General features: G+C 38.8%; 2 protein-coding genes across 3 annotated transcripts in view; one reads left to right on the plus strand and one right to left on the minus strand.

The window, feature by feature from the left end:
• The window catches only part of VSIG10L2 (V-set and immunoglobulin domain containing 10 like 2), a 28,120-nt gene extending 24,872 nt beyond the window's left edge, over positions 1–3,248 (plus strand). The window contains exons 11-12 of the mRNA XM_087703509.1: positions 178–323; positions 3,076–3,248. Of these exons, the coding sequence (XP_087559635.1) occupies positions 178–323; positions 3,076–3,203 (274 nt within the window). The 3' untranslated portion in view covers positions 3,204–3,248. The remainder of the gene's footprint in view (positions 1–177; positions 324–3,075) is intronic.
• Positions 3,249–7,454: 4,206 nt separating this feature from the next.
• The window catches only part of CDON (cell adhesion associated, oncogene regulated), a 38,384-nt gene continuing 18,135 nt past the window's right edge, over positions 7,455–27,703 (minus strand). For both annotated transcript variants that reach the window (XM_087706331.1, XM_087706330.1), the window contains exons 9-20: positions 27,406–27,695; positions 26,838–27,003; positions 25,963–26,088; positions 23,583–23,789; positions 23,301–23,482; positions 22,536–22,641; positions 21,577–21,699; positions 20,857–21,084; positions 19,509–19,795; positions 15,469–15,548; positions 11,867–12,120; positions 7,455–11,006 (exon numbers count right to left, since the gene is read on the minus strand). In XM_087706331.1, the coding sequence (XP_087562457.1) occupies positions 10,840–11,006; positions 11,867–12,120; positions 15,469–15,548; positions 19,509–19,795; positions 20,857–21,084; positions 21,577–21,699; positions 22,536–22,641; positions 23,301–23,482; positions 23,583–23,789; positions 25,963–26,088; positions 26,838–27,003; positions 27,406–27,695 (2,216 nt within the window). In that variant the 3' untranslated portion in view covers positions 7,455–10,839. The remainder of the gene's footprint in view (positions 11,007–11,866; positions 12,121–15,468; positions 15,549–19,508; positions 19,796–20,856; positions 21,085–21,576; positions 21,700–22,535; positions 22,642–23,300; positions 23,483–23,582; positions 23,790–25,962; positions 26,089–26,837; positions 27,004–27,405; positions 27,696–27,703) is intronic.

Raw genomic sequence — 27,703 nt, forward strand, 5'->3', positions numbered from 1 at the left:
CCACTCCGCCGAGCAGCTGAGTGTCGCTGGGCAGTGGCATGCACATGTGTGCGCAGTGGGCATCCCCAGCGAGGAAGCCCAGCCCCTACGCAGCGAATGAGTTTCTACAGGATCCGGAACCCACTACTGGTCTGCCTCATAAGTCTGGTAATGGGTCAATGCATCTCTTCTCTTTAGGGCTGGAGCTGAAAGTCGAGAGCAAATCGGGACTCCGGAAGATGCTGAGATGCCAACAGGAATTAGCGATGCAGCCAATGAGCAAGTTGAAGAAGCGAGTGAGCAGGTTGGAGAGACTTCCACAACAACTGGGGAAACACCAGCAGGTAAGCTGGTGATAAATCTCTGGAGGTTACCTTATCTGAATGGATCAATCGAAGAGCAGACCTTGAAATACAGGTGGTCCTCAACTTACAGCAGTTCATTTAGTGACCAAAGTTACAATGGCACTGAAAAAAAAGTGATTTAAGATCATTTTTCACACTTATGACCATTGCGGCATCCCCGTGATTTACCTGTGGATGTTTGACAAACTGGTTCATATTTATGACCATTGTAGTATCCTGGGATCATGTGATCCCCTTTTGCGACCTCCTGAGAAGTAAAGTCAATGGGGAAGTCAGATTCACTTAACAACCATCTTATTGACTTAACATTTGCAGTGATTCACTTAATGGGAGAAAAGTCGTAAAATGGGGCAAAACTCACTTCCCAATTTTTTTTACTTAGCGACATGCATTTTGGGCTCAATTATGGCTGTAAGTCGAGGGCTACTTCTGTTTCTTGCCACACTGGAAAAGAACCCTTGAAGGTGGAAAGTTTTGCCAAAGGGTCTTCCTGTTTGCTGTATCTTTGGGTATTAGAGAAGGAAAACAAAATTCTGCAAGTAAATGTGGCCAACTCCTGCTTTCCTAGGAGGCTACAGGGGTGTCCTTCCACATATATTTCATCTTCAAGAATCGAAGTTACTGGTAGGTGGACTGTAGAGACACCATTGGCCCCAAAACTTTTATGTCTACAGACTCAGTTTCCATACTCAGTTATTCATTTCCCAGGAAAAGTAGCAAATCCATCTGCCTGTCTGCCTGTCTGCCTGTCTGCGTGTGTATCTATCTATCATCTATCTATCTATCATCTATCTATCTATCATCTATCTATCTATCTATCTATCTATCTATCTATCTATCTATCTATCTATCTATCTATCTATCTATCATATATCTATCTATATCTATATCTATCTATCTATCCATATCTATCTATCTATCTATCTATCTATCTATCTATCTATCTATCTATCTATCTATCTATCTATCTATCATCTATCTATCTATCTATCTATCTATCTATCTACCTACCTACCTACCTACCTACCTACCTACCTACCTACCTACCTACCTACCTACCTCTATCTATCATCTATCTATGTATGTATGTATGTATATATATATGTGTGTGTGTGTGTGTGTGTGTGTGTATCTATCTCTATCTCTATGTATGTATGCATGTATGTATGTCTCTCTCTCTCTCTCTATCTATCTATCTATCTATCTATCTATCTATCTATCTATCTATCTATCTATCTATCATCTATCTATCTATCAGTTTGAGCTGCTGGAAATCAAGCCATTGTTTTTAAACTGAAAAATAACCAGCTTATTTTATTTTGGGAAGAGAGCAATACACAGCTTCTCAAAAGGCATTGAAGTGGCTTCTCTGTCCCTGTGATCAAAGAGAGATTTTTATACATGGCAGAGATTCATGAGTGTCTTGATTGCATTTGAGATATCTAGTTTGCCCATTGGTGAAGGTATCGGGCTTCCCTTTTGTCTGGCCATTCATCCCTCTCTTTATGGCCTTTTGTTCTAGATCAACGGTCACCAACTGGTGGTCCATGAGAAAATTTTGATGGTCTGCAGAAAAATTATTTGCATTTTTTATATTGCACTAAATCGGGGGTCTTCAAACTATAGTTTGTGGGCCGGACGCGTGCAATGAATGTTGCTGCAGAAAGTCTCCCCCCTCGGGGTCCTTTTGTGTGGGTTGGAGGTGGGGGCAGAAATTCCAACTTGGGGCCTGCTTCAGCCTCCTGGTGTGGGGCTTTGGGTGAAGGCGGGAGGGAAGCACCACTGGTGGAAAAAGAGATGGAGGGCCTTGTTCCATGGGACTGCATCATGGCCTGGAACTGGCTGATCAACTTAGTCCACTGAGCCTCCAGGCACCAGTGCCTGGCCTTGCATTCCTGCAGGTCTCCCCTCTGCTTGGAAAGCCTATGCTCGTAGTCCTCAGTGAGATGCTTCAGCTGAGCCTCCTTCTTGGTCAGATCCAATTTGAACTGAGCCAGCTGTGTTGCAAACTCTTTCTTGCGGTGGCTGTTTAGCTACAACAACTGCTTCCTATTGGGGCCCTAAGGAGTCTGGGCAGGGAGGGCAGGAATGGCTGGGAGGGGAGGGGTGAATAGAGGTTGGCGAGGTGCCCCTCGATGTGAGTGACATCAAGTTGGCCAGGCCCACCCAGTCACATGACCACCTAGCCACGCCATCCAGCCAGTCGTATTAGTGGCCCGTGGGATTTAAAATTATGGATTTAGTGGTCCCTGAGGTCTGAAAGGTTGGGGACTCCTGTTCTAGGAGACAATGTGCTGTTGAAACACATTGATTAGCAAACAATAGCAATAGCAATAGCAGTTAGACTTATATACCGCTTCATAGGGCTTTCAGCCCTCTCTAAGCAGTTTACAGAGTCAGCATATTGCCCCCAACAACAATCTGGGTCCTCATTTTACCCACCTCGGAAGGATGGAAGGCTGAGTCAACCTTGAGCCGGTGAGATTTGAACAGCCGAACTGCCGAACTAGCAGTCAGCTGAAGTAGCCTGCAATACTGCACTCTAACCACTGCGCCACCTCGGCTCTTTATTCTCTGTTGTTATTGGTGGGCCCTGATCATCTGATGTTGAACATGAATCTGGAAGCCATTGAAACAAAGAATGGAAACAGCTGGCCTTCAGGGTTTCTACTTCGTTATTGCTTCTCTTCCATCAGCTCATAGGCGCTTGTCCTTGCTTTGTTTTCTGCAGAGGGAATCCAGACGGAAGCTGGGGTGACCTCGGAGGATCCACCAGGGGCCCAGGAAGAAGTGCCAGCCCCCAGTCCTCCTCCTGAGGATCCAGTTAACGTTACAATCACCGTGACAGCCACCCCATGACTACCAGCAAACCTGACTCTTTAGTACTCAACGTAGGATAGGTTGATTGAAGATGTCCTTGATCAGCAAAAGAAAGGAAGAATAGCAATAGCAGTTAGACTTATATACCGCTTCATAGGGCTTTCAGCCCTCTCTAAGCGGTTTACAGAGTCAGCATATCGCCACCCCCACAGTCTGGGTCCTCATTTCACCCACCTTGGAAGGATGGAAGGCTGAGTCAACCTTGAGCCGCTGAGATTAGAACCGCTGAACTGCAGATAACAGTCAGCTGAAGTGGCCTCTTCAGTACTGCACCCTAACCCACTGCGCCACCTCGGCTCTTAGCACAGGGAACAGCTGTGGTGCACAGGAGAACCTGTGGACGTCGTTCCAGTTTTTGGGTGATGCAAGGCCTTTCCAAAAAGGACCTCGGAAAAGGAGAAGAACATATCCGAAGAGATTTCATTGTCACCCACAGAACCAAAGTGCATCTTTGAGTAAGAGCTGTTTTGCAAAAATATTTTTTTTTTATTTTGCAAAAATAAAACAAACTGGCAGGGAAGTTACAATATGGGATCAGGCATAATAATAGCAATAGTTAGACTTATATATCGCTTCATAGGGCTTTCAGCCCTCTCTAAGCGGTTTACAGAGTCAGCATATCGCCCCCACAGTCTGGGTCCTCATTTTTACCCACCTCGGAAGGATGGAAGGCTGAGTTAACCTTGAGCCTGGTGGGATTTGAACAGCCAAACTGCTGAACTGCAGTCAGCTGAAGTAGCCTGCAGTGCTGCATTTAACCACTGCGCCACCTCGGCTCTGGACAACTTTGAAGCAATATATTTTCCTGGGATTGCCGATGCTGCAGAGGCCACAGCTGAGTCACTGAAACCGAACTCATGGATCAACAAATGCGGAACTTTTGGTTAAGAACCTTGTACATTTTTGGTGACTCTGTTAAGCTGTTTCATGTGTTGGCATCAGAGAAATCTTTGTTTTCTCAGGGATGGAAAACTCAAGGGCTTGGATGGCATGGATGTAAGATGAGTCCATGCTGTTCTGAAGCTTTGCCTCCGTTTAGCTTCACCATCCTCAGATGCAACAGATGAATTGAATTAAATGGCTATTTAAATACTCCAGAACAAAAGCGTACCGCCCCACTGTCCATCATTTCACAGGGCTTGGCATATACATTGCTTTATTTAATTGTGTCTTAATTAGTTTGGGTCTAATTGAAGGAAAAACCACCAAGTCCAATTGGTCACTGCTGAAATTACAGCTACCATAAGTATGATAACATAAATTATGTGTGCAAATTGAAAATTGAGATTCCACACCCTCCGGTTTTGCAAAAGGGTATTATGTTTCAGATAATGAGGTTAGAAACCACATACATATTTAAATCCATGTCTGTGTCCTTTTTTTTTGAGCCTTAAGCCAAGCTTACAAAGGCAAATTATGCACTTTAAAAAATGTTGCTTGTGTCTAACATTGTCACAAAAACATTCCCACAACATACACATTCCTAACATCCTATTGCAATATGGAACTTGTGCCCTTTAGGGGCTGAAGAACTAAAGTTCCAGCATCTTTCATTCCTAAGTCTACTTTCTAAGGTTGCAGGTAAATAGTTGTTCAGCAATACACTTCCCTCAATCAACAACCAATAATGTAGGACTAGCTCAGAGGTGGGTTCCTACCAGTTCGCACCTATTCGGTAGAACCGGTTCGTCAAATCTACCAAACTGGTTAGAAGAGGTTCCACCAGTGGACCCGGAAAGCAGGCCACACCTACAGAAGAGCTTCCAAACCTTTTTGAAACCCACCACTAGTCCTTGGATATGATTATTCTACACTATCAAGCTCATATTTATAAAACTCAGTGCCTCTGTGAAAGGTAAGGATGACTACTGCGTTTGTGGGGCAATCAGAACATTGCGTGTGTTGAAGTTGTTTTAACGCAAACTAAAGTTGCCTTTTAAAAAACAAGTTTACATCATATTCCTATGCATGCCAGGGCTGTGTGTGAGGTAATTTAAGGTGGTTCTGACAAGGGTCGTCGGCATCTTCATATCCGGTCACATGGGCGGCAAGCCACTCCCATCTGGTCACATGGGCGGCAAGCCACTCCCACAAAGGAGGCCACACCCACAGAGTAGGTTCGAACAATTTTTGAAACCCACCACTGGACTAGCTATTTTTCCAATGTATTCTCTCCTGAATGAGGAAAAGGAGGCTGCATTTTTTTCCAGATCAATCTTTTTCCAGTTTAAGTCAGAGCTGGTTAACTGCTTGTTTTTTTCACATTCCAGCCCATTCTTCTTGTAAAATGATAACTTAGGAACATGATGGGGATTGCCAGGTCACAAGCACCCACCCTGTCTTATCTGCCAGGGAGTCTTTGCGTTATGAGGTTTTAGTGTGTTAGTTTTTGTCGAAGGCAGCCAAGCCCTGGACAGCTGGAGTAATGAATCACCTTAGCAAACAATGCCTGTGGTGTGGTTTAGTCATCTGTTGACCTGATGGATGGGTGGGGAAGGGATGTATTCATTCACCACATCCCTGCTTGCTACCACAATTTAATACACAGTGCTAGCTCCTTTGTATGAAGCAACTTTTCCAATAAATGTTCACAGTGAACATTTAGAGCAGGGTGGCAACTTTTAAGACTTGTGGACTTCAACTCCCAGAATTCTCCAGTTGGCTGACTGAAGAATTCTGGGAGTTGAATCCCATAAGTCTTAAAGTTGCCAAGGTTGGACACCCCTGATTTAGATGTTTGGTCCCTCTAGTTAATAACTCCAATAGACTCAAGTCACTATTGTAAAGCAGTGAGTCTCAACCTTTTCTTCATCACGGACTTTCAAATACTTTTTGTGGCCACTGACCATGGCCACGGACCACCAAGGCTTAAGATTTAAATTATGACATTTCTTCCAAAGCCTTCATGGATTTCCTGTGATGACATTGCAAACCTCCAGGTTGAGCACTCAGTTGTAAAGCATGTATACTGGCTATATATACTATCTATCTATCTATCTATCTATCTATCTATCTATCTATCTATCTATCTATCTATCTATCTATCTATCTATCTATCTATCTATAGATATTATATATATATATATATATATATATATATATATATATATATATATATATAGATTATATATATATATATATATATATATATATATAGATTATATATATATATATATATATATATATAGATAGATAGATAGATAGATAGATAGATAGATAGATAGAGAGAGAGAGAGAGAGAGATAGATAGATAGATAGGAATAGATAAATAGATAGAGATATATACATACATATATACATACATACACATACACAGACAGACAGATTGATAGATATAGAGATAGATAGATATAGATTTAGAGATAGATAGATAGATAGATAGATAGATAGATAGATAGATAGATAGATAGATAGATAGATAGATAGATAGAGTCCCTGGAGTTAGACAATAGCCATTTGTCCCAAAATGCGCTATAATTTCCTTCCATTTAAGAATATGGAAGGGGGATGTTTCCATTGGATATAATTCAGTTCACCACTGGGAAATGCCTCAGTATCTAGCCCAATCCTGCTTGTAAAAGTTAAAGAATCATCTGAGAGCTGTAAATAATCAAAAAAGTCAATAAAGAAACTAGTTAAGCTGGATGAGGGTGGAGAAAACAGGCAACTGAGGGAAGGGACAGGGGAGAAAGACAAGGTAAAGGGCATTTAAAGGATTTTATTGTGCCTTCTTCCAAATCAATGAGACTTAAGATAAAATGGATACCGTAATTATGTTTTCCTCATTAAAGATGGTAATAGGAAGTCTCAATTAATTTGGACAAATGGATCCTGAATTCCACACACGACTTTCCCCCTTTTTAAAATAGGTTGCATATCTGCTATTTTATCTCAGGGGATTCATTAGGCCAGGGGGTCTGCAAACTTGGCAACTTGTGGACTCGAATTCCCAGAATTCCTCAGGCAGCCATGCAGAGTGGGGGATTCTGGGTGTTGAAATCCATAAGTCTTAAGCTGCCATGTTTGGAGACTTCTGCATTAGACAATAGTTAAGAAAGGTCAAAAGAAAACTGGGGATGCATGATTTGAAACATTAACAAGATTTTTTTTTAAAAAAAAGAAACTTGTGAGAGCTTTCTGTTCATGGCATAAGGATACCGTTGTTTTAAATAAGACTGCAACAAGAAATAACAGTAATAATAATTCTCATATCAGACCATTAGACAGGACCAGTGTTATTCTCTTTAATATTATAAACACAAAGAAAATTCTGCCCAAACCTACAATATTTAAACATTTTGTACAGTTTTTTTTAAAAAAAGAATATTACAACTTTTAAAAGAAAATATAACATTTTTATATGACAAAAAATACATGCATCTTTAAATTTAAATTAAATTGCAAAATCAAAGTAACTGAAATAACACTTTTTGCTTAAACAGAGATACTTTATTTAGTGAAGTGACTTTTCAAAGACCGGAGGAGAAAGCTCTGAGAATAACATCTTTTAGAGTTTGCGTAGCTAGATCACACACCTTCAGGAAAACAGTTCAAAGTAAAACCATATTGCACCAAAACCACCTTTTACATAAGTCGGTTACACAGCTTTTAACGGGACATATTCTCGATAGCTATTGTGTTAACAGCAGGCAGTGAGTAGAGTTGAACCTACTATTTTAAACCAGTAGCTTTACCTAGGCATTGGATCAGGATAACACGGATGTTGTCCGTGTTTAGAAATCGCTCTGTCAATTCATTTTATTCTTAGTCAAACTCAAAGGTGAACAAAATGTGAGTTGAATCAATTCTGGGCAAAAGCTGTGCAATAAAGATTTCCTATAGAGTTGCATATTTTCATCTTTTTGTGTGAGGATACATGAGAAATGCTCTGTGGGATAACAGTGTTTAAATTCTGCTGCAATGTATTTCAATAGTAAATTCTGCAAATGAGCTAACATCATGCCACAATTCAAAGGATATCTAATATAGATGAAGATGCTAGACAATTTAACAACTGAACAAGATTTGTACTGGGGTCCCAGTGTCCAAACCTAAAGGCTGGAAGAAGGAAGAAGAGCCACTCAAAATAGCTTAAACAAGATGTCCCAATTCTCACAGAAGGGTTTAATGATTTTGAAAAACCATTACAACTTAAAATGGGAGGGTAAAACTGCCAAATGAGATTGTCTGACCAGTTCTTGGGCAAAACAGACCAATCCAAATTTAAACAGGGGAATGAGCACTTAGATTTCAGGAACTGATCACCTGTATATGCTTTCTAACATTTATATGCATCTATGATTGGAAGGAACACACGATCCCCCTAAAATATAAAGACAATATATAACTTTCATAAATAAAATACAATAAGAGGGAAAAACACTTAAAACAGTGTCACAATATAAGAAAAAAAATTCTTGATAAGATTCTGTTAAGGAAGAGGCTGACATTTCTTCACCTTCAAATAATAATAATATCATCTCTTATGTTACTTATCTGGGCTTTTCTGGATCAAATGTGTAAAGACGGAACTGACAGAAGCAATTTGCTGCCAAAAAGTGTTTTGGCAATCTGGCTGGCCAAAAAGACTTCTCTTTTTATCACAACCAGCAGAGATGTTGGTCCCACCCTCACGGTTGTGACCCCATTTCATAGAACATTGAAAAAGTAATTTCTCAAACCTTTCCAAATTAATTGTATAAGCAATCCTTCTCTGTAAGTTTCAATGTAAAGCAAACAGCATTTTACACCAAAACCCTATCTTGCATAGCAACCCATACCCACACAGCAAGTTCTCATAAGGGAGTCACATTTATAAAATTATATAATACACATCATATAAAATAATCACACGCTATATATACACACGGCGCTTGATATCTGCTGCAATAGCTATAAAAAATATAGAGTCCATTTTTAATCATACACACACACACACACACACACACACACACACACACACATTATTCAGTGTGGCCAATGGTACCACTGGGCACCACTTTTTGTCTTCTAGAACAGATTTTTACTTTTATTATGGCATTATTACTCTTGGAAACAGCCCTTCTCCTCTGGGTTTATTTTTCAATCCTTGCTCCAATTATAAAATCAATCCTTATTGCTTGGGCCAACTGCACTTTTAGAACTTGGGGTCTCTGATTATTAGATATTTCACATTGTATATGTACTGGTTAAGATTGAAAGGGGAAGAGGAATTACGCAGCTATTCTCCTGATACACACATCATTTTTTTGTACAAATCAAGGACAAATTGAACTTTACCATTTAATAGCACTGGATGCCTTTGGGTAAAGCAGCAATTCTGTATTACCAAAGGAAACAGGATTAGTATTTCTGATCTGGCATTCCAACTTTCCAAGTTGTGTAAAAATTGGGATGAAATTCTGGTGAAGAGCACCGTGTAGAAGTTAATGTGCTCTTAGCATTTATTTAGAAAATGCCATGAAATGCAATTACTGACTACTACAGATGGAAATCCTCCCCAACTTGCAATCAGTTAGGCTAATTAAGCAACCTTAAAGCAAGAGAAACACTTTTTTTTCTTTAAAGAAAGAAAGAGGGGATATTTTCAACTGAGCACATTTCTGCCAATTTCCTTATATCGTATTGTATGCCAAGTTCTTCTTTACCTCTTCTTCCCCTACCTTATGCTTTGCACAATGTACTACTATGTTGTGAGAAAAAAAGTAACACGATACATAACAAGTGAACAGTATTGTATGTGAGACACACCAAGAGAACACCAAAAGAATCAATTTTAAAACATTTAGAATAAAAACAAAGGACAATGCTACAGAATAGTCACATTCAAGTCTTCCCTTATTGTTGATTAGGTGGCTAGAAATGCTACCACGATTTTTGTTGTTGTTGTGACAATATCACAAGGCCTGCCTTGTTCCTCTTGCTATCATCAAACCAGCCTAAGAAGAACTGTATACTTTTAAATACATTCACTTACATATGCCTAACTGCCAATCAGCAAGACTTTGCTGGAAAGACTGAGAATCATTCAACATCAAATGAATCAAAAAGTCCAGATTAATATGCCTTCAGAAAGTTATCATGATTCCATTAATAGCTGGTAATTTTTGAGACAGGCTGGAATTCTTCTGTCTGATTCATACCACTTAGCTATATAATCATAAGCTGCAGTCCAACCTGGGCCTGAGGTTCTCTCAGGTGTATATTTGCTAAAACCTTTACATCAAACTGCCACGGTAATTTTCCAATGATCACTGTCCAAGGAAGACATCATCTATAACCGTGTTTCTCAACCTTGGCATGTTGAAGATGTGTAGACTTCAACTCCCAGGATTCCCCAGCCAAGTTCTTCAAGGTGCCAAGGTTGCAGAAACACTGGTCTATAGTATCATTGATCGTCACAATGATTTCATTCAGGGAGGTTGGTTTCTTGGGGGGGATAAATAATAAACAACAGCGAAAGGGCGTTTTAAAACATACATTCATAGGACACTGCATCTCAAAATGAAAAATAAATAGTGATTCTAATAATTAATATTTTTTGTTGTCCGTCCCTTCCAGCAATTCTGCTGTGCAGTTACTGGCTTTACTGGAGTATCGAGGAAGGCCGTCTCTTTTAAGTCTCTTGTATCTGGAGCTGTTGATGTCCCCCCAAACTGTCCAAGGTAACACCCCCATTTGAAATCACTGCGGCCTTTTCATGACAGTGTTTTGAAATCGGCCGATGAAAAAGGGGGCTCCAGTTCAAGGTGGCATCAGATGTCTCCAGATGTGCACTGTGTTCTGCAAAGGGAAACAATGGTCAGCATCTGTTTGTCAGCTACCTGAGCAACCTCAACTATTCAAAAGATTTATGCAAGTCCGAACTGGCTGCCATTTACTGAATGTCACTATTTGGCCTCACACTAAGGCCATTTTGTGCAGCATCTGGATAAGGATCCAACCCAATTAATTATAGCTGTTGAAAGGCAGAAGAACAGCTAAAGATATCCTTAAAAAGTTTTTTTAAAAAAAAACCAGGTCCATGGTTAGAACCAATCAATCAATCCTCACAGCCTAATCGAAGGAGAAAAGCAGAGGAAATTCTGCTCCTAATTTTGCAAAGCATCGTGAAAAGTAGCTGAGCATTAGGTAAGCCGAGACAGAAGCACAAAATGTATTTATTTGCCTTTACATTAATTCTGATTTCGCTGGGGATTAATTAATATATTTTAGTTATGAAAAATACCAATTACTGTACCCGTTTGGGCAGAGGTTAAGGCATCGACTAGAAATTGGGAGACCATGAGTTCTAGTCTTACCACAGGCACAAAGCCAGCTGGGTGACTGTGGGCCAGTCACTTTCTGTCAGCCCGAGGAAGGAGGCAACGGCAAACCATTTCTGAAAAACTTGCCAGGAAAAATGCTGGGAACTTGGCCAGGCAGTGTCCATGAATCAGACACAATTGAATGGGAGAGAAAAAAAATGTACAAATGATCCAAGAGATAAGAACTGAAGAAGCTTCTTGGATGAGAAGTGAAACATCTTCAAGGGAAAACAAAGAAAGTCCAGCTGCCTTTTGAAAAAAGCACTTTTCGGACAACCATGATCTGGATGACTGAGAATTAAGAAAGAAGCATGTTTTTCCATTTTTCTGACATACCTGATGTACAATTCATATTGAGTGGGCTCACATTCTCTTGGCCACAAGAGTCCTGATGTGATGGCGATTCTGCCTTCTCCTTATCATTTTCCTCAGTCTCAATGCTGCATCCAGGGACTGTGGAGGCCAAGCACATGGCCACAATCATGTGATTTAATGGTTTCATTTCTAGACTGTCTTGCTGATAAGGTGCCATCATGGGAATCACTGGAACAGAACTGTTGCCAAAATTGCCACTGGTTTTAGTGAAACACCTACAAATATTTAGGCCAAGACAAGAGAAAGAATGTAGATCAGAATGCACATCATGTTTCACTGACCAATATAGTCTTTATTTCTTCAAAGTATTTCTATGTCTGCCTCTGTATGATCATTCACTGCAATGAATAGTGAATCTGTAGTAAGTTACCAAATTTCAAAATTAATAATATAATGCATTCAACCGCAATTAAAATATGTATACGGCTAGCAAAAGCTTTATCTTATTTCAGTTATCTGGATTAGGTGTTGTTTAGGATATGAATGAGTAACATTAAAAATCTGAAAATTGGTTTAGCAGCACAAGCATGTGCAAAATACTTATTATTACAATTATTAATATACATAATAGAAGAAAAGATTCTTTATTGGCCAAGTGGGATGGGGCACACAAGGAATTTGTGTGTCTAATAACAAGTACTATTTCATACTTCTTTTCAAGAGCTTATCTTGATAATTTTTATTGGGGTAACTTGGGCAATATAACAAGGGATTTGATTGTTTGCTATGTTTGCCAGTTTGCTCTCCAAATTGGAAAATCTGCTGTTGACAGAATGATTTCATTCTTGATGACATTCTTCTCCACTGTAATCCTAGAAAGTGAGAACATGCTTTCTGATTCTTCCCAAGAAAGAGACTCTGATCATTCTCTCTTGTTCTGGATTGTAAACAGCTAGTCAAGCAGAGAAGGAAGTCAGTTTCTTATAGCTGAAGCTACTCAGCTTTTGAACAAAAGAAAACAATAAAAAAAGGCAACTTAACAACCAAAATCCTTCGTAGGCAAGCTAGCTCTAATCCAAAGTTTTGGGAAGCTGCCAGTACTTTAAACATTTGCAGGTTGATCATCACTTCCACAGATATGAAGGCAGTTATCAAGTTGTTTTCTCAACATTCACAGTAAATGCTAACAAGCACTTTACTTTATTATTGGTGATTAAACATAAGTTTAGTGAAAAACCACATCACAGCTACATCTATTTAGGGAAGATGCCGGAACTGTTGCATAAAGCACGAGGGCCAGAAAGAATAAGTATCTTAAATGATTATATAAGTAAATGCTGGATCTAACAAAATAATCTGGAATGATCACTCTGGATTTTGTATTTTATCTTTACACAAAATATGAAGCCATATTCTTCCTACAGATTCGTTTGTTGTAAAAATGCTAGACAGCAGCTCACAGATTATTTCCAGGCTTTCAAATAGAAGCCACTTAAAAAACACATTCCCATTTGTCTTTAAAAAGTGGATGAATTCTGATTTATTCAAGATGCTTGCTACCATATTTAGTAGGTGAGAAAGACCAACGGACTAGATAAAAGAGGGAGAAACTCAGGGAGAATGTAAAGTGAGGAGTATGGGTACTAACTCATGCAAAGACTATGTCTATAGGGGGCAAAATGCAGCACAATTTAAACTATTTGTTACAATTGTTTGTTTACATTCACCGTGAGTTTTCTTTTAAAGCAGGGGTGTCCAACCTTGGCAAATTTAAGACTTGTGGACATCAACTCCCAGAATTCCCCAACCATTGTACCAAATTCTCTTAGTTTTCCATTTTAATGTTAACTATAAACAAATACACACATAGTGGAACTCACTTAAGATGCAACATGTAGAATTTTGAGTATTTTATGCAGTATTGCAAGAACCAAAAAAAAATCTGACTTTTGGTTGCCAAGCATTTTTATTTTTTTCTACCCAGTGAGCTCTATAGCTAAGAATTAAATTGAACCTGAACCATAATCCAATACCTTACATTTTGCACCATGTAAAATCCTTGACTTCCAGTTTGATTTTATTGGAAAAGTGACAATGCAACTCCCTGTCTGTACCTGGTGTGCTAGGTGCTCTGGGACCGCAGCAAACATTTAAATAAAAGTAAAATTTGCAACACAGGCAATAAGCAGAGGTCGCACAATCCCAAGATTGTTATTATATGAGTTTTCAATGCAGAAAAAACAGGGTGCCTTGTGAAATATTAAGAAAAAAAGAAACAACTACTGACAGAAAGCTGCTATTTAATTTTATAGTCCATCAATCCATTCTAGGTTATGAGCTTAGTTAAACTGAAGCAAAAGAGAGGCTCCTATGTGAAATGTTAATTTTTGCTTGTTTTTCATGGAGGAAGAAAAAAAAATGGCTCAACTCTGCTGTAAACAAGCGTTAAAGTATTTGCATAAAGTTTTTTTCCCCCCTTACTGCATGAGTCACTAAGCTTAAAATATACAGTCAACACAAGGCACACATTTTATAATCTACAAAGCGGAACTATTATTCCACATTTATTTTGAACAGGATGGCTAGTAAAATAGTGGTGTTGAACCACAAATATTGAGTTTATTTGGTTTAAGGGCCTGCAAGGGACAGCCGTACACTACACGAGACCAAAACGCTACTCCTGGGAATTCTTTATGGTTTCTGAGACAGTTCATAGCTTCAAGGCTGGCCATTGTGGTTAAAACCTGCTACTGGGAAATTGGAAAAACGGGTGGGACCTTAAGCCCTAAGGTCACCTATCCTAAACGGAGTAAGGTTTCTTCATGCAGGGCAAGCTTTCCATGAAGCAATTTCTGGCCCATCAACAGAACATTTGCAGAAGGGATGGAAAAGCTGAAGCCTTCAGCCTGTTTGCTCAGGCCCTTGTTATATAATCTTGTTGCTGAAGGAGAGCAAAAGGACTTGGCAGCTTTCAGAAAAGAGTGAAATTGGGACAACCACCGTGGATAACATTATACCTAGCCTAACCACTCGCTCAAGAACCAGTCTGAAGTAAGGCTGAATACTATTTTTAGGCTTCCTTGCAATTCAAGACATCTAAATTAGATCCAAGAGTCTTTTCCTCTCAGAGCGAAAACTGCCTGCTTCTATCAAGCCCATTTCCATTTCAATATTGCAAGGAATGTGACAGATTGTTTCCTATATTAAGAAATGGCTAATTACATGAAGAAATGTGCCCGCTAATTTACAAAGCCAAAGTTTGGTTGAATCTTGTACTTCAGCCCAGATTTGGAGTCAGATGGCATCAAAATTGAACAAATAAAATAGCTGAAGCAAATCCTGCAGTTGATAAATGTCTGTGTAGCACAAAACTGCCCTCATTAAGTTATAATTGACTAAAACTGGCTATGAACTTAAAACGGAAAGAATTTAAATACTTTGAGGCAGAAAGGTCTTTGGGAAGCCAGTTTCTAGATCACACAGTGTTTTCTACATGTAAATCTGGAAGAGTAATAATGCAAATATCAAGATTCTCTTGCTAGACACATAGTTGGGATCACTAATCTGTGCAGGCTTCAAATTCAGAGATCCAAAGATCATTCTGATCTCTTTAGGTTGATTACCTGTTATTATTCCAGCAGTTCCTGCAGCTGGCATACTCTGAAGGATCAGTCTGAGGGACTGATGTATATACGTCACCACCCTGGATGATGGGGGAATGGAAATATTTGAAAATTAAAAGAAGGAATCACAAATGAGTCTGTAAGTGAAAATTAAACAAGCAGGCACAGTATATATTCCATGACATTCATAGGAATGAGCAATTATGGTAGCTTTACAACCTGTGGACTACAACTCCCAGAATTCCTGAGCCAGCATGGTCATAAACTTGCAAGAGTTGCCCATGCTTGTGCTATAGGGAAGCAAAGCAAAGCGAAGCGAAGCGAAATGTTATGGTTTAGACATGTACATCATCATTTCCTTGGCTTTATTTTCAGTTTGAACCGCCCAAGTTTAATTTGAAGAAAGAAGTGAAAAATGCTACTGATGACAGAAATGAAGGGAATTTTTCTTTACTGGAAATTACTGTCTGTTGGTGGAGACAGGATGTTGCTTGTGTGACTGATGAAATATAATCAATGTCCCAGTTTCTTCCAATTATTCCAATTAGATCAGCTTGCCTGACTAAACTCTGGGTTTGAAATTTGCTGTTATTTTTACAGATGCATTAATTTGTCAGCCAAAAGGGATGAAGAAAGAAGGCAAGGGGATTTCTGAGCTCTTGGTTTTGGCTGTACAATCTTTGCAAATAAAAAACAGCATTAATAACACATAACTCATTGCTAAATAATATGTACATGGGAGATCTGAGAAATACTTGCAGATACGACAAAATAAGTAGTAATATGAATCTACAATTTTAAATACTAAGATCCCTTAGTGGAAGATAAAATTCAAGATAACTGTTCCCAAGTTGGTGCATGCATATAGGATAAAGTAATTAAACTTTGGGGAGAGGGGGGAAGGGGGGGAGAAACAGGATAACTTTTTCTCATCTATGAATCGGGAACTAATTCCGTGAAGAGGCTACAACACCTTATTTGAAAATGTTGCCATCTATGCTCAACTTTTTTCAATCCTGTAACATTTATTTAATATTTGTGAAGGGAGTTTTTTTTAGCACAAAGAGCAAAACCAATGTTTTAATGTAGATTCTTCCTTTTTATTCAGAGCATTAGAGACACTTTCCCAAAGAAAAGCAGGATATGAAGTGACTAAAGTTCAGTAAGTGATGAATAGCCACAGCAAGTGGTTTTAAAACTCTCAAGGATATTAACCAATATAAGCACTGGAATCTCTGAAGTAATTACACACTGAATGATGAAGGATTTCCTACTTGAGTGAAATTGTTACTTGAGGATAAATTTAAATGTGAGAATTAGGCTTTTGGGGAGCATCTAAAGGGAGAATCTTTAACACCTGTTTTAAGTTTATGTCCTCAGCTCACCCAGCCGCATAGGCTCTAATTTAATTCCACAGCCCGCCCTCCTCTATGTGCTTACATTTAAATATTCCTAAAATCAATGTTTGGATTAGCCTTTAAATGGGTCTTAAGGATCTAAGAGGTCCACAACAAGGAAACATGAAGACTTAAAAGGTTATCTGAATGGCAATTCTTGTACTTCTAGCAATCTGTTATTCCATGAAATGAAGTGTTTATGTTCAATTACCAGAGCAAACAACTGCACTCTCACCCTCCCACTCAAAGCAGATGATGTTACTTAATTTCTGAACACATTCCTGGTTTCCCATAAAACATTCAAACCGTTTTGTGTAGGACCTCTAACCCAGCGGCTCCTCCTGAGTTGTTGCTACTCAAGCAGCACGGAACAATTATCAACCTGCATTCTTCACTCCTCAAACCTTAAAACTCTATCTGAACTGTCTTCAGCTCAGCATGAGTAAGGAAGCCGCTATTTAAAGTAGGCTGCACAATTTTAAAAAAAGCAAACAAACAGCCCAAGAATTGTGTTTTTCAAAACAGGCGTGAATAGAATAGTTCATTCTTAAAAAGGAAATACTTAAAAAGAAAGCAGATATTATGGTGTGGCTGAGCAAGAACCAAAAAAAAAAAAAAAAAGGAATTCTTTGGTTTATGAGCTCCAGGTTTTGGCACACTGAAATGTAATTAAGGGTACCTACTTAAAATTAGATCTGAAGTACAGCTTAGTCACAAAAGGACTTGGCACATGTCAAATCTATGCATATATATTTTTTAAAGTCAATCTCTTGTCTGCTAGGAATACCCTAATCTCACATTATCAAAATTTCAACATAAGAGTTTGGATGGATATTCAAAGGGCATCTCCCCCCCCTTTTTTTAACATTGTTCCTGCATCTGTAGGGTCTGGGTTTTCCCCCCAGATCAACTCAGTGTTGATCAATTGGCTGTGACAGGAACTGTTGTCTGAGCCAGATGTTGTGGGCTGAGACAGCATGACTGGCCCAAAGATTCCCAATCAGCTTTCATGCCTAAAATGGGACTAGAACTGGTTTCTAGATTAGAACTGGCTTTCTCCAAAGGCAAATGTCCTTACTATTATGAAATAAAAGCTCAGGTATGGAAATGGGCAGTTAATGTATCAGGATTATATGAATGGTAGTTTTCAAGAATACAAAAAGCTGTATCCAACATTATTCAAAATTGATTTCTGTTCCCATGATTAAAATTACTTTTTCCTTCCACTCTGTCCTCATTAAATCTGTTGGGGGGGGGGAGATCCCTTAATATTGGGAAAGGAGAGATTTGATCTGCTAGTAATGTGTACTCTTCTGGCAAAAAGACATTGCAGGATACAATTTAAAAAAAAATCATGGAAACTTAATACAAATTACCTCTAAGTAAGGTAAAGGTTCCCATCGCACATATGTGCTAGTCGTTCCCGACTCTAGGGGGCGGGGCTCATCTCCATTTCAAAGCCGAAGAGCCAGCGCTGTCCAAAGACATCTCTGAGATCATGTGGCCGGCATGACTAATAGCAATAGCAATAGCAGTAGACTTATATACCGCTTCATAGGGCTTTCAGCCCTCTCTAAGCGGTTTACAGAGAGTCAGCATATTGCCCCCAACAATCCGGGTCCTCATTTTACCCACCTCGGAAGGATGGAAGGCTGAGTCAACCCTGAGCCGGTGAGATTTGAACCGCTGAACTGCTGATCTAGCAGTAGCCTGCAGTGCTGCATTTAACCACTGCGCCACCTCGGCTCTTCGACTAAACGGTGAAGGCGCACGGAACACTGTTACCTTCTCATCCAAGTGGTCCCTATTTTTCTACTTGAATTTTTACATGCTTTCGAACTGCTATGTTGGCAGAAACTGGGACAAATAACAGGAGCTCACTCCGTTATGTGGCACTAGGGATTTGAGCCACCGAACTGCCAACATTTCTGATCGACAAGCTCAACGTCTTAACCACTGAGCCACCGTGTCCCCACCAAATTACCTCTAACTATGTGCATATTCACCATTTGATAAAATAGCATCATGTGACTATAACAATATTTTATTGCATTTTTATGGTTTAAAACTTTTCAAACCTAGTCCATCTGAAGCATTAGTTCCTGAACTGAACCTGAATTTGATTGAATCAGCTTCACAAATTTATATAAAAAGTCCTTATTCTTTAATGTGCTTTTTATTTATTTACAGAAATCGAAAGTTTAAACGAAATCATGCATCTTTGCCTGATAACAGAACCTCTCAGTAACCACAGGAATGACAAAACCTTTGTTTGTTTCATTTCAGCAACATGTTTCCATTAGAAAACTCTTGACTGCTACAAATTCAGTAACTTAGGGTCTATACAAAAATGAGCGAATGGGAGGAAGATGTGGCCTATCAGTAAATGAAAGTATTCAGGTTTCCAAATATTACATTAACAAAGATGGCTTTTAAAGTATCAGTAGGTGCATATTTATTGCTCTCATGATGAAGTCTTTATTTTGGTGACTTTAGCATACTTTAATAGGTGTCCAGTAATATGATCTTCAAGAACAAGATGAAAATGATGTGACATTTGCAACATCTCGCTTTCAAGTAGGGTAATGTTCGTAACAACCAAAGCTACAAGAGTTTGACCGATAAAGCATCGAGCTTACTTACATTTCCTATGTGATGGGTGTGTTCATATTCTACGTGGGTTCTGGAAAGGGAGTTAGAATGTCCTGGATAAACCCCAGTTCCTCCATTGATGGCACCATTCATGAGCCCATTCATTCCATTAGCAACCTTATGATGGAGGTGGAGGCATCCATTATTATGTTTTCCATTACTGATAAAGTTTCCATGCACGCCACCATTAATGCGGCTTGTGCCTGGTAGTGTTGTATACTGAACCATCTGTCCATTGATATCTGTACCTTGGTAGAGATAGCCAGGAGGGTCATACTCTATAGAAACAAGGAAGAAAAAAAATCATTTAGAAATTGCAATAAAACTTTGATGTACTGCACGTAGATGAAGATGTAGACCTATTTTCCCCTGCATTTATACACCATGTCAATTAACAGTTTGAGTCTATAGCAGGGGTGTCAAAACTCAAGGCCCGGGGGCTGGATCAGGCCTGCAAGGTGTTTAGATCTGGCCCACAGGGCTGCCCTGGAAACAGCGGACCAGCTCACGGTCCCTCTGCCAGTGAAAACGGAGCTCAGGAGGGCCATGTGTGGCCCTCCCAAGCTCTGTTTTCACTGGCTGTGGGTTGTAGGAGGCCGTGGCAGCCGAAAATGGAGCATGGGAGCCTGTTTTCACTGGCAGAGCGCTTGGGCCACCACAGGCATCCCCGACATGAGTGCCGACAAGCTGGCCACCCCCACCACCCCCCCCGCAACCCCCGGCCAAACACAACCCTGATGCAATCCTCAATGAAATAGAGTTTGACACTCCTGGTCTATAGCAAATCTTACAATAGGAAAAATCTTCCTAAATATAATTTAAAACAAATAGCATAGTTGGCTTTACTTAAAAATAAAAATGAATCTCTGCAAGACTTAATCCCCATTAGCCAAATCAGAAAGGCATGGGGACAGAGTAAGCATTAAATTTCATTGCATATTTACAAATGTTTTGTCTTTACTTATATTCACATTTAAGAGGAAATCATGATAAAAATACATAGCAATACTTATGGATTACAGAGTTTCATGTATTTAGCACTCAAGGTCATTGTGACTCAATCAATCGTACTTTATCATGGCCAGGGCCAGGAATATTAAACAGAAGTAAAAATCAAAATAAAATGATGAAATAGTAAAAACACTAATAAAGTTGGTTAAATAAAATAAAATATTGGATGAATGAATTCCCACAGCACGAACTCATTTCTCATCTTTCCTACTTCTCTTCTCCTATTGGTTGCTGATGATTTATCAATTGTTTTGTAACTTATGTCTAATGGTTGTAACTATGATCTGTGACCAATTAATAAAACAGGGCTGCGTGAAAAGAAACATACTTTGCAAGGCATTTTGCTGACGGTTCTTCCATAAACACATGGCAATAAAGACAATCACAATGAAAACCATCACTCCAAGGACACAGGCGACAATGAGATACAACATGCTGCTACTCCGGACTGAACCATTTGGTTGACCTGCATTGCTCCCAATTCCACGGTCAGGGAAATTAGGTGGTGTGCTGAGGTCTTTTACTGGGTATTCAGATGCTCCAGGTGACCGTTTCACTAATAGGAATGAAAGCAATAAAGGTTGAATGAAAAAATAAATAAATGGTAAATTCATGCAACTGTTATTCTGACCTTTGGCAAAACTTCAGCAATGGCTGAAAATGCTTTAAAATTATTAAATCCATTAGTTAGAGTACTATTAAAATTAGATGCATTTGTTTCGGCATATGGTAAATAATTTCAATTACAAAAGAATGAAAAAAAAACAGGAGGAGGGAAGGTAAAGATTGCCATATTATTCTACTTGCCTTCAGCTTAGAGATCACTGTTTCAATTTAGAAAGGCATAATAGAATATATGCTAGTTAGACAATGTTTCTCCCCTTTTGATAAACATCTGCTTTTAAGACTGACCAAGTTTGCTTATTAATAAGCTGATTTATGATCAGAAGCAACAATGATGGATGACGTCACCTAGTTTGGTAATGAAACGTCTGCAAGAAAATCACCAAGCTCAAAGAGCACCAAAGAGCCCACAATTGTTTCTTACCTTTGGTTTCACATATCATCACATTGCTGTAGTCACTTTCTCCTCCTTCATTGTAGCACTGCATTTTAATATCGTACGATGTTTCAGGTTGTAGATGGCTTATCAAATGCCATAGTTTTGCACCTGGAGGAAAAAAGGAGCAAAGAGAAATGCTATTTAATAGAACTGTATTCTTTCAAATGAAATGCATTATTAAAAAAAAGGAACAGATAATCTTATAAGAGGCAAAAGTTAAGTCTATGAAACTCTGCGTTTGTAGAGTATGTACAACAAAAAAACCACAATTAATTCCAAAATTAAATCATTGACAAATCTGATAAATTGTTTTTATACGGTCAGGGTTAGGCAAGTTTAGGCAAAGTGATATATTCTGTGTCAGCCTTTTCTAACCTGTTGGTCTCTAAAAGAATGAGTACAAAAATTTAATACCATATTTTGGGAGTATAAGACGCATCGGAGTATAAGATGCACCAAGATTTTGAAAAGGTAAATTAAAAAAAAAGTTTTTGCACTCTGTAGACCTCCCAAACCTCTGCACGCCTCATTTTTTGTGAAAAACGGGGCATGCAGAGAGCTTGAGAGGCCTGCAAATTGCTCCTGGGCGCTGTGGGGGACAAAGATGAGAAAAAAACAGCCCATTTTTCTCTCGTTTTTGCCCTCCCCAGCCCCCAGGAGCACTTTGCAGGCCTCCCAAACCCTCTGCACCTCCATTTTTGTGAAGGGAGCGCGGTTTCAGGCGGCCAAATATGCTGTATTCGGTGTATAAGATGCACCCAGGTTTTCACCCTCTTTTTTGAGGGGAAAAGAAGCGTCTTATACTCCGAAAAATACAGTATATCCAATGGGTTATTACTGTAGTCTTAATAAGAAAATAATTACACAAAGATAATATTTACATCTCATTTAACCAGGCCTCCATGCATTAATACACAAAACAAAGGATTGTGCACAGATCTTACCTTCTACCACATCTCGCTTGTAATCACTATCATTGTCACTATCTGTTGGGCGATAGTAAATGTAAAATCCTTGGATAGGCGTGTTGTTGTTACTTGAAGTAATATACTAAAACAGAAATGTTTAACATGTAAGAATTCAGAACATTCAATAAGGAATAAAGATGCAGAGAAGATAGATTATAGCAATAGCAATAGCAGTAGACTTATATACCGCTTCATAGGCCTTTCAGGCCTCTCTAAGCGGTTTACAGAGAGTCAGCATATTGCCCCCAACAATCTGGGTCCTCATTGATTGAATGACACTGTTAAATTAAACTGCAAAAAAAACCCCCACCAATTTATGCAGAGAAAGAATTCATTTTCTAGTGCATTTCTATCTTCAGTTTTAAAAATTAACTTACATATTCAATCATTAAAAATGGAAACAACTAGAATTAGAACCTAAGATCTAAAAAATTAATATATCAGCATTTAATATGCCATTTTCATTCGAATATTCTATTATATTTTCATCACTCACTTTTACTTTTTATACTGCATTAAACAATAAACAATATAAACTATCAAAATGGAAAATGACCGTATGCAAACCACAGCTGGTTTAGGATGTTAAATATTCAAAGTTCTTTAGATAGCATTATCTATCCCTAACAATCTAACACAGAACTTTGTTCTATGAGTTAGCGAGCAAACTGCTTTACTGCACACACAACGTCTTTAAAAAAATATAAAATGTTATTTCCAGAAGAAGAACTGGATACTTACAGTCCACTTTAACATGATCTGGGTGTCACTGACTGCTTCAGTATAAGCAATGTGAGGTCCTGCGATGGGGCGGTTGGAATATCGATTGGTAAAGCCAGCCACATTATAGGGCCGAGAGGGAGAACTTCGAGGGCTTTCCCCATAATTATTAACAGCAATTACACGGAACTTATATGCAGTTCCTGTCAAGAAAAGAGAGAGAGAGAGAGAATGAGATGAAATAAATACCATTCTGGGGAGAGACAAATGGCCAACATTAGGACAAGACATGTATATAAATACCTGGATCCAAACTATCAACTTCCACTGAAAGTTTAGATGGAGAGATATTATCTGCTGCAATTAGCCATTCATTATTTCTGTTAACACGTTTATATTCTACTTTAAAGGCAGTGATGGGTGATCCACCATTTGCCCGTGGGATCCAAGTGACATAAACAGAGGTTTCTGATGCTGTGGAAATAGTAGGCCGATCCGGTGCCTCGGGAACTAGAAAAGAAAATGGCACAAATCTTCATATAAAATTGTGTACAAAAAACATCATTGATTTTTATATCTGTAGGCTGTTTGTCAGTCAAATTAAAAAGATATACCCAATGTTTAAAGGGCATATGGAATAGACTTGAAGGACAGAAGAAGGTAACAATCAGAGAAGCCCATTTCAAGAAGCCCACCTCTAGTTCACACAAAGATAAAAGGAGATAAGGGGGAAGTGCATTCAGAGTCACAACATTCTTTTACTACAGCTGCTGCAATAAAAGTATTTCTCACCAATATGGCATGGGTTTCTCAGTCTGGTCTACACAAGGTAACTTAAGATTTAATTCTAGAAAATCCTTCCTGAAATGCAACTTTTTTCCAGTTTCAAAGACAGAATCAAAGCTACTTATGGAATCAACCAAACAAGCAAAAAGTTGTACTGGCTCTACAATTTATTGACAATCCTATGCAACAATAGTGAGTTAATCCAGAACATGTGGATCCTGAATCATTAGCACACCAAAGAGAATTGCATAATTTACAGTAATTCACAACCGCGGAAATGGACAGAGAAACCAGTTAATACCAAAATGAGTTCAGCTTATTTTTTTAAAAAGCTAAATAATTTTTGCATGATAGTGAGTCTAAAACATAAAGTGAAATTCATAGATTCATGAAAACTTTATACTATCTCTGTTAGGTATTAGCAACTTAGGTAGCTTGATGCAGTGGTTAAGGCACCAGGATGGAAACTAGGAGATTATAAATTCTAGTCCAGTGTAAACATGAATCCATCTGAATGATCTAGGGCCAGTCACTCTTGTTTAACACTAGGAAAAAGACAATGGCAAACCACTTTTGGAAAATCTTGCCAAGAAAACTGAAGGGTCTAGCCCAGGTGGTCCACAGGAGTCAAAAACTGACTCAAAAGCACCCTTCCCACACAAAAAAGCTAGGATTCAAAACCATGCAGATTACATTAATACTTACTGAACTCACTTGAAGTTAGATAGCAGTGGAAATAGAAAAAGGGAGAAAAGGAATGTTAGGAAGTCTGATTACAATCATTATCTGAGATATTATCCCGATTGTTTTGTATGTTTTATATCAAGTTATACAAGATACACCATGAAGAAAGGAAAATATTCAATTGGAAAAAGAAAGGTAGAGTGTAACACTAAAAATGTGTATTTTTAAGATGTTACCAACTTTGTACGTTGACTCAAGTAGTTCAAAATGCTCTTTATTTTTTTAACAGAATGGATATTATATTCAAGATATGAAACCTAACTGGATAGTTTGTTGAAGGTTTTTGGACATTTTAATGATACAAGCTATGGTTTTATTATATTGACCAGAGTCATAACAAATTGGGATCACCCATAAATCTCATAAATTATAAAACCTGCACATTTTTGCAATATAACCAGAGTGACAGAACATGCCCTATATTAGCATTTATTTTAGTAACAGAAAACATTTAACCAGTGTTAAAAATCTAACTAAGCATAAATTCCTTTAATCCTAACACTTTGGCATATAATCTAAAGCTGTTTCATAAAACAAATGACATGTAATACAAGCCCTGATATTATTCAAATCGCAAATTTTTTTGAATTAAACATAATTATGCTGGTTCCACAGAACTATGTAATGTTCAGAAGCAGAATGTTGCTTCTTGCTTCAAAAGAATTGATTGCTTCCCCCCCAAAAAAGGCATTTAAACATCTAAAGCTGTCTAAGATCATTAAATTAGATGATCCTCTTATTCTCCTTAGCAGCAGTTTCACAAAACATTGGAGCAGAAACGTTTTCTGGCAATACTGCCTAAAATCATTAACTGTAATATAGGAAGCAGCCTCATACAACTTCAGCCTATTTATCCACCCACTTTATAATGACAAACAGACACTCAGACACACACAGTTTCCAGGTATCAGGCCCTGGTGAATCATATGCTACCTGATCTTTAAGCTACATAGTCTGCATATCCTATCACTGAACTAAACTAAACTCCAAAGAAGAGTTCAGTGTTTGAAAAAGGTGATCTCTTATTTTCTTTTGAAATGTGTTCTGCTAAACCCACAAGTGACCTTGGAAGTGCACAACTAACAGCTTTGAAAGGTGGTTAAAGTCGATGTTTCAAAAGTACATTATTTTCAGATGCATTGGTGGGACTTACCACCACTATGTCGAGGCAGATCTGGGAGGACCACGCCAAAATTGTTGGTTGTTCCTTCCTGAATGAGAGGATTTTTAGGAATTGGTTGAGAGGGAGTCTGGGAGGTTTTTGAAGAGGATGACCTTTCTGAGAAAAAAAAAAAAATTGTATTCAGGAAATAATTTAAAATGGCTTCAGGTGTTTTTTGCCTTTTTAGTGTTAGTCCATTACATCTTATTCAGAGGTTGTATTCAGCTGGTTCGGACCGGTTCACTCAAACTGATTTTGGAAATTGAGGGTGGGCCTGCCCACCCACCCCGGCTCTATGCCATCCTATTTAGGCACATTTTTGAGGCTGGTTGTATGCATGGAAGGTGCACGCACCAGCAAAGCACATGCATGGAAAGCCAGGTGCATGCGTGGAAGGCGCACATGCACCCGTGAAGCGAGCAGGTGTGTGCGCGGTGAGCCGGTGGTAACAAAATGTGAAATCCACCACTGATCTTATTTACATCTTGTTCTATGCAAGCAGGTAACAAAAATGCTGAAAACCCCCATATTTTACTCAGGTTGCTTTGTTTAATTACTGACACTCAAGGAAAGTTCTCACATGAAAGTGAGTTAGAAGAGAAGAGACTTTGAGCATCCACAAGTAAACCAATGTGAAACGTCTAAGAAATGTTCTCCCACATATGAAACATCTTTGACAGAGTTGCTCATGGGATGGGAGAATCTGATTCTACCCTGCTTTGGCATTTCCTCTGCTGCTTTGGGAAATGAGAAGGAACTGTTTGTTAGGGGAAACATGTCGGAGGTTTCCAAGTGTGCAAACTTCGGAAAAAAGGTCACCTAAATATATATTTCAGGGAATGATGCGTAGTCTAACAAAAGCTTACCTTTGCTTGTGCGAAAAGTAAGCATGGAAGGGTGACCTTCGCCAGCATCATTTTTTGCAACCATCAAGACTTCATATAGACTGGAAGGTTCCAGTTCTGTAAGACTAAGTTCATTTTCACTTCCAGGAACACGGATTGTATACCAATTAGTAATATTGCCATCCAGCTGTAAAAGGAGAATTAAAAAATGATATAAAAATGTAAGTTTACAGGAAGGTAGGTAAACAATTTGCTAGTTCTAATGTTGAACTGTATTGTTTATATAGTTGCTATCTAGCTACCAAACTGTATTTAAAAACAGCACAGGGACGATGAAATGCATAGGACTGCCACAAAAGTTCCTTCACATACGGCAAAAAGGTAAATTTAAATCTTCCTGTAATATAAGGCCCAAAGATGTTCAAAGGCCAACTTTCATTAATTACTATTACTGCCAATGTTTTAAATTGACGTAGAGTAGCATCCTATTTTTTTCCTCTCTCATAGTTAATACCAGGATACCGTAGCTTTCCAAGTTTTTTTTAAAGCCACAAAAACTAATATTTGCTTAGAGCCAGGATACTCCTACCTTGCGATATTTCACAAAATAAACATTGATTGGCCGACCACCATCCTTTCCAGATCGCCAGACCAGGTTATACTGGTCTGGCTTAAGTGTTTGTGGAGGGCTGAGAATGATGGGAGCTTCAGGTGGAGAAATGCCACTGGATGTTTTTTCTGTAGCGGTTTTGTCAGTAAGAATCTCGGCCGGAGACTTTCGGGGAAGGCCTGTTTCTGAATCAAGATCTCCATCTCCATCGTCATTCTGGGCAATTTCAAAAGGAGGCGTTTCGGTTTTTGTACTGGCTTCATAGGGAACTGCAGAA

The sequence above is a fragment of the Thamnophis sirtalis genome, unplaced genomic scaffold (genome assembly GCF_051295495.1).
Source record: "Thamnophis sirtalis isolate CommonGarterSnake01/CBP01778 unplaced genomic scaffold, rThaSir2_p1.2 scaffold_2, whole genome shotgun sequence".
In the NCBI taxonomy this organism is placed as follows: Eukaryota; Metazoa; Chordata; class Lepidosauria; order Squamata; family Natricidae; genus Thamnophis; species Thamnophis sirtalis.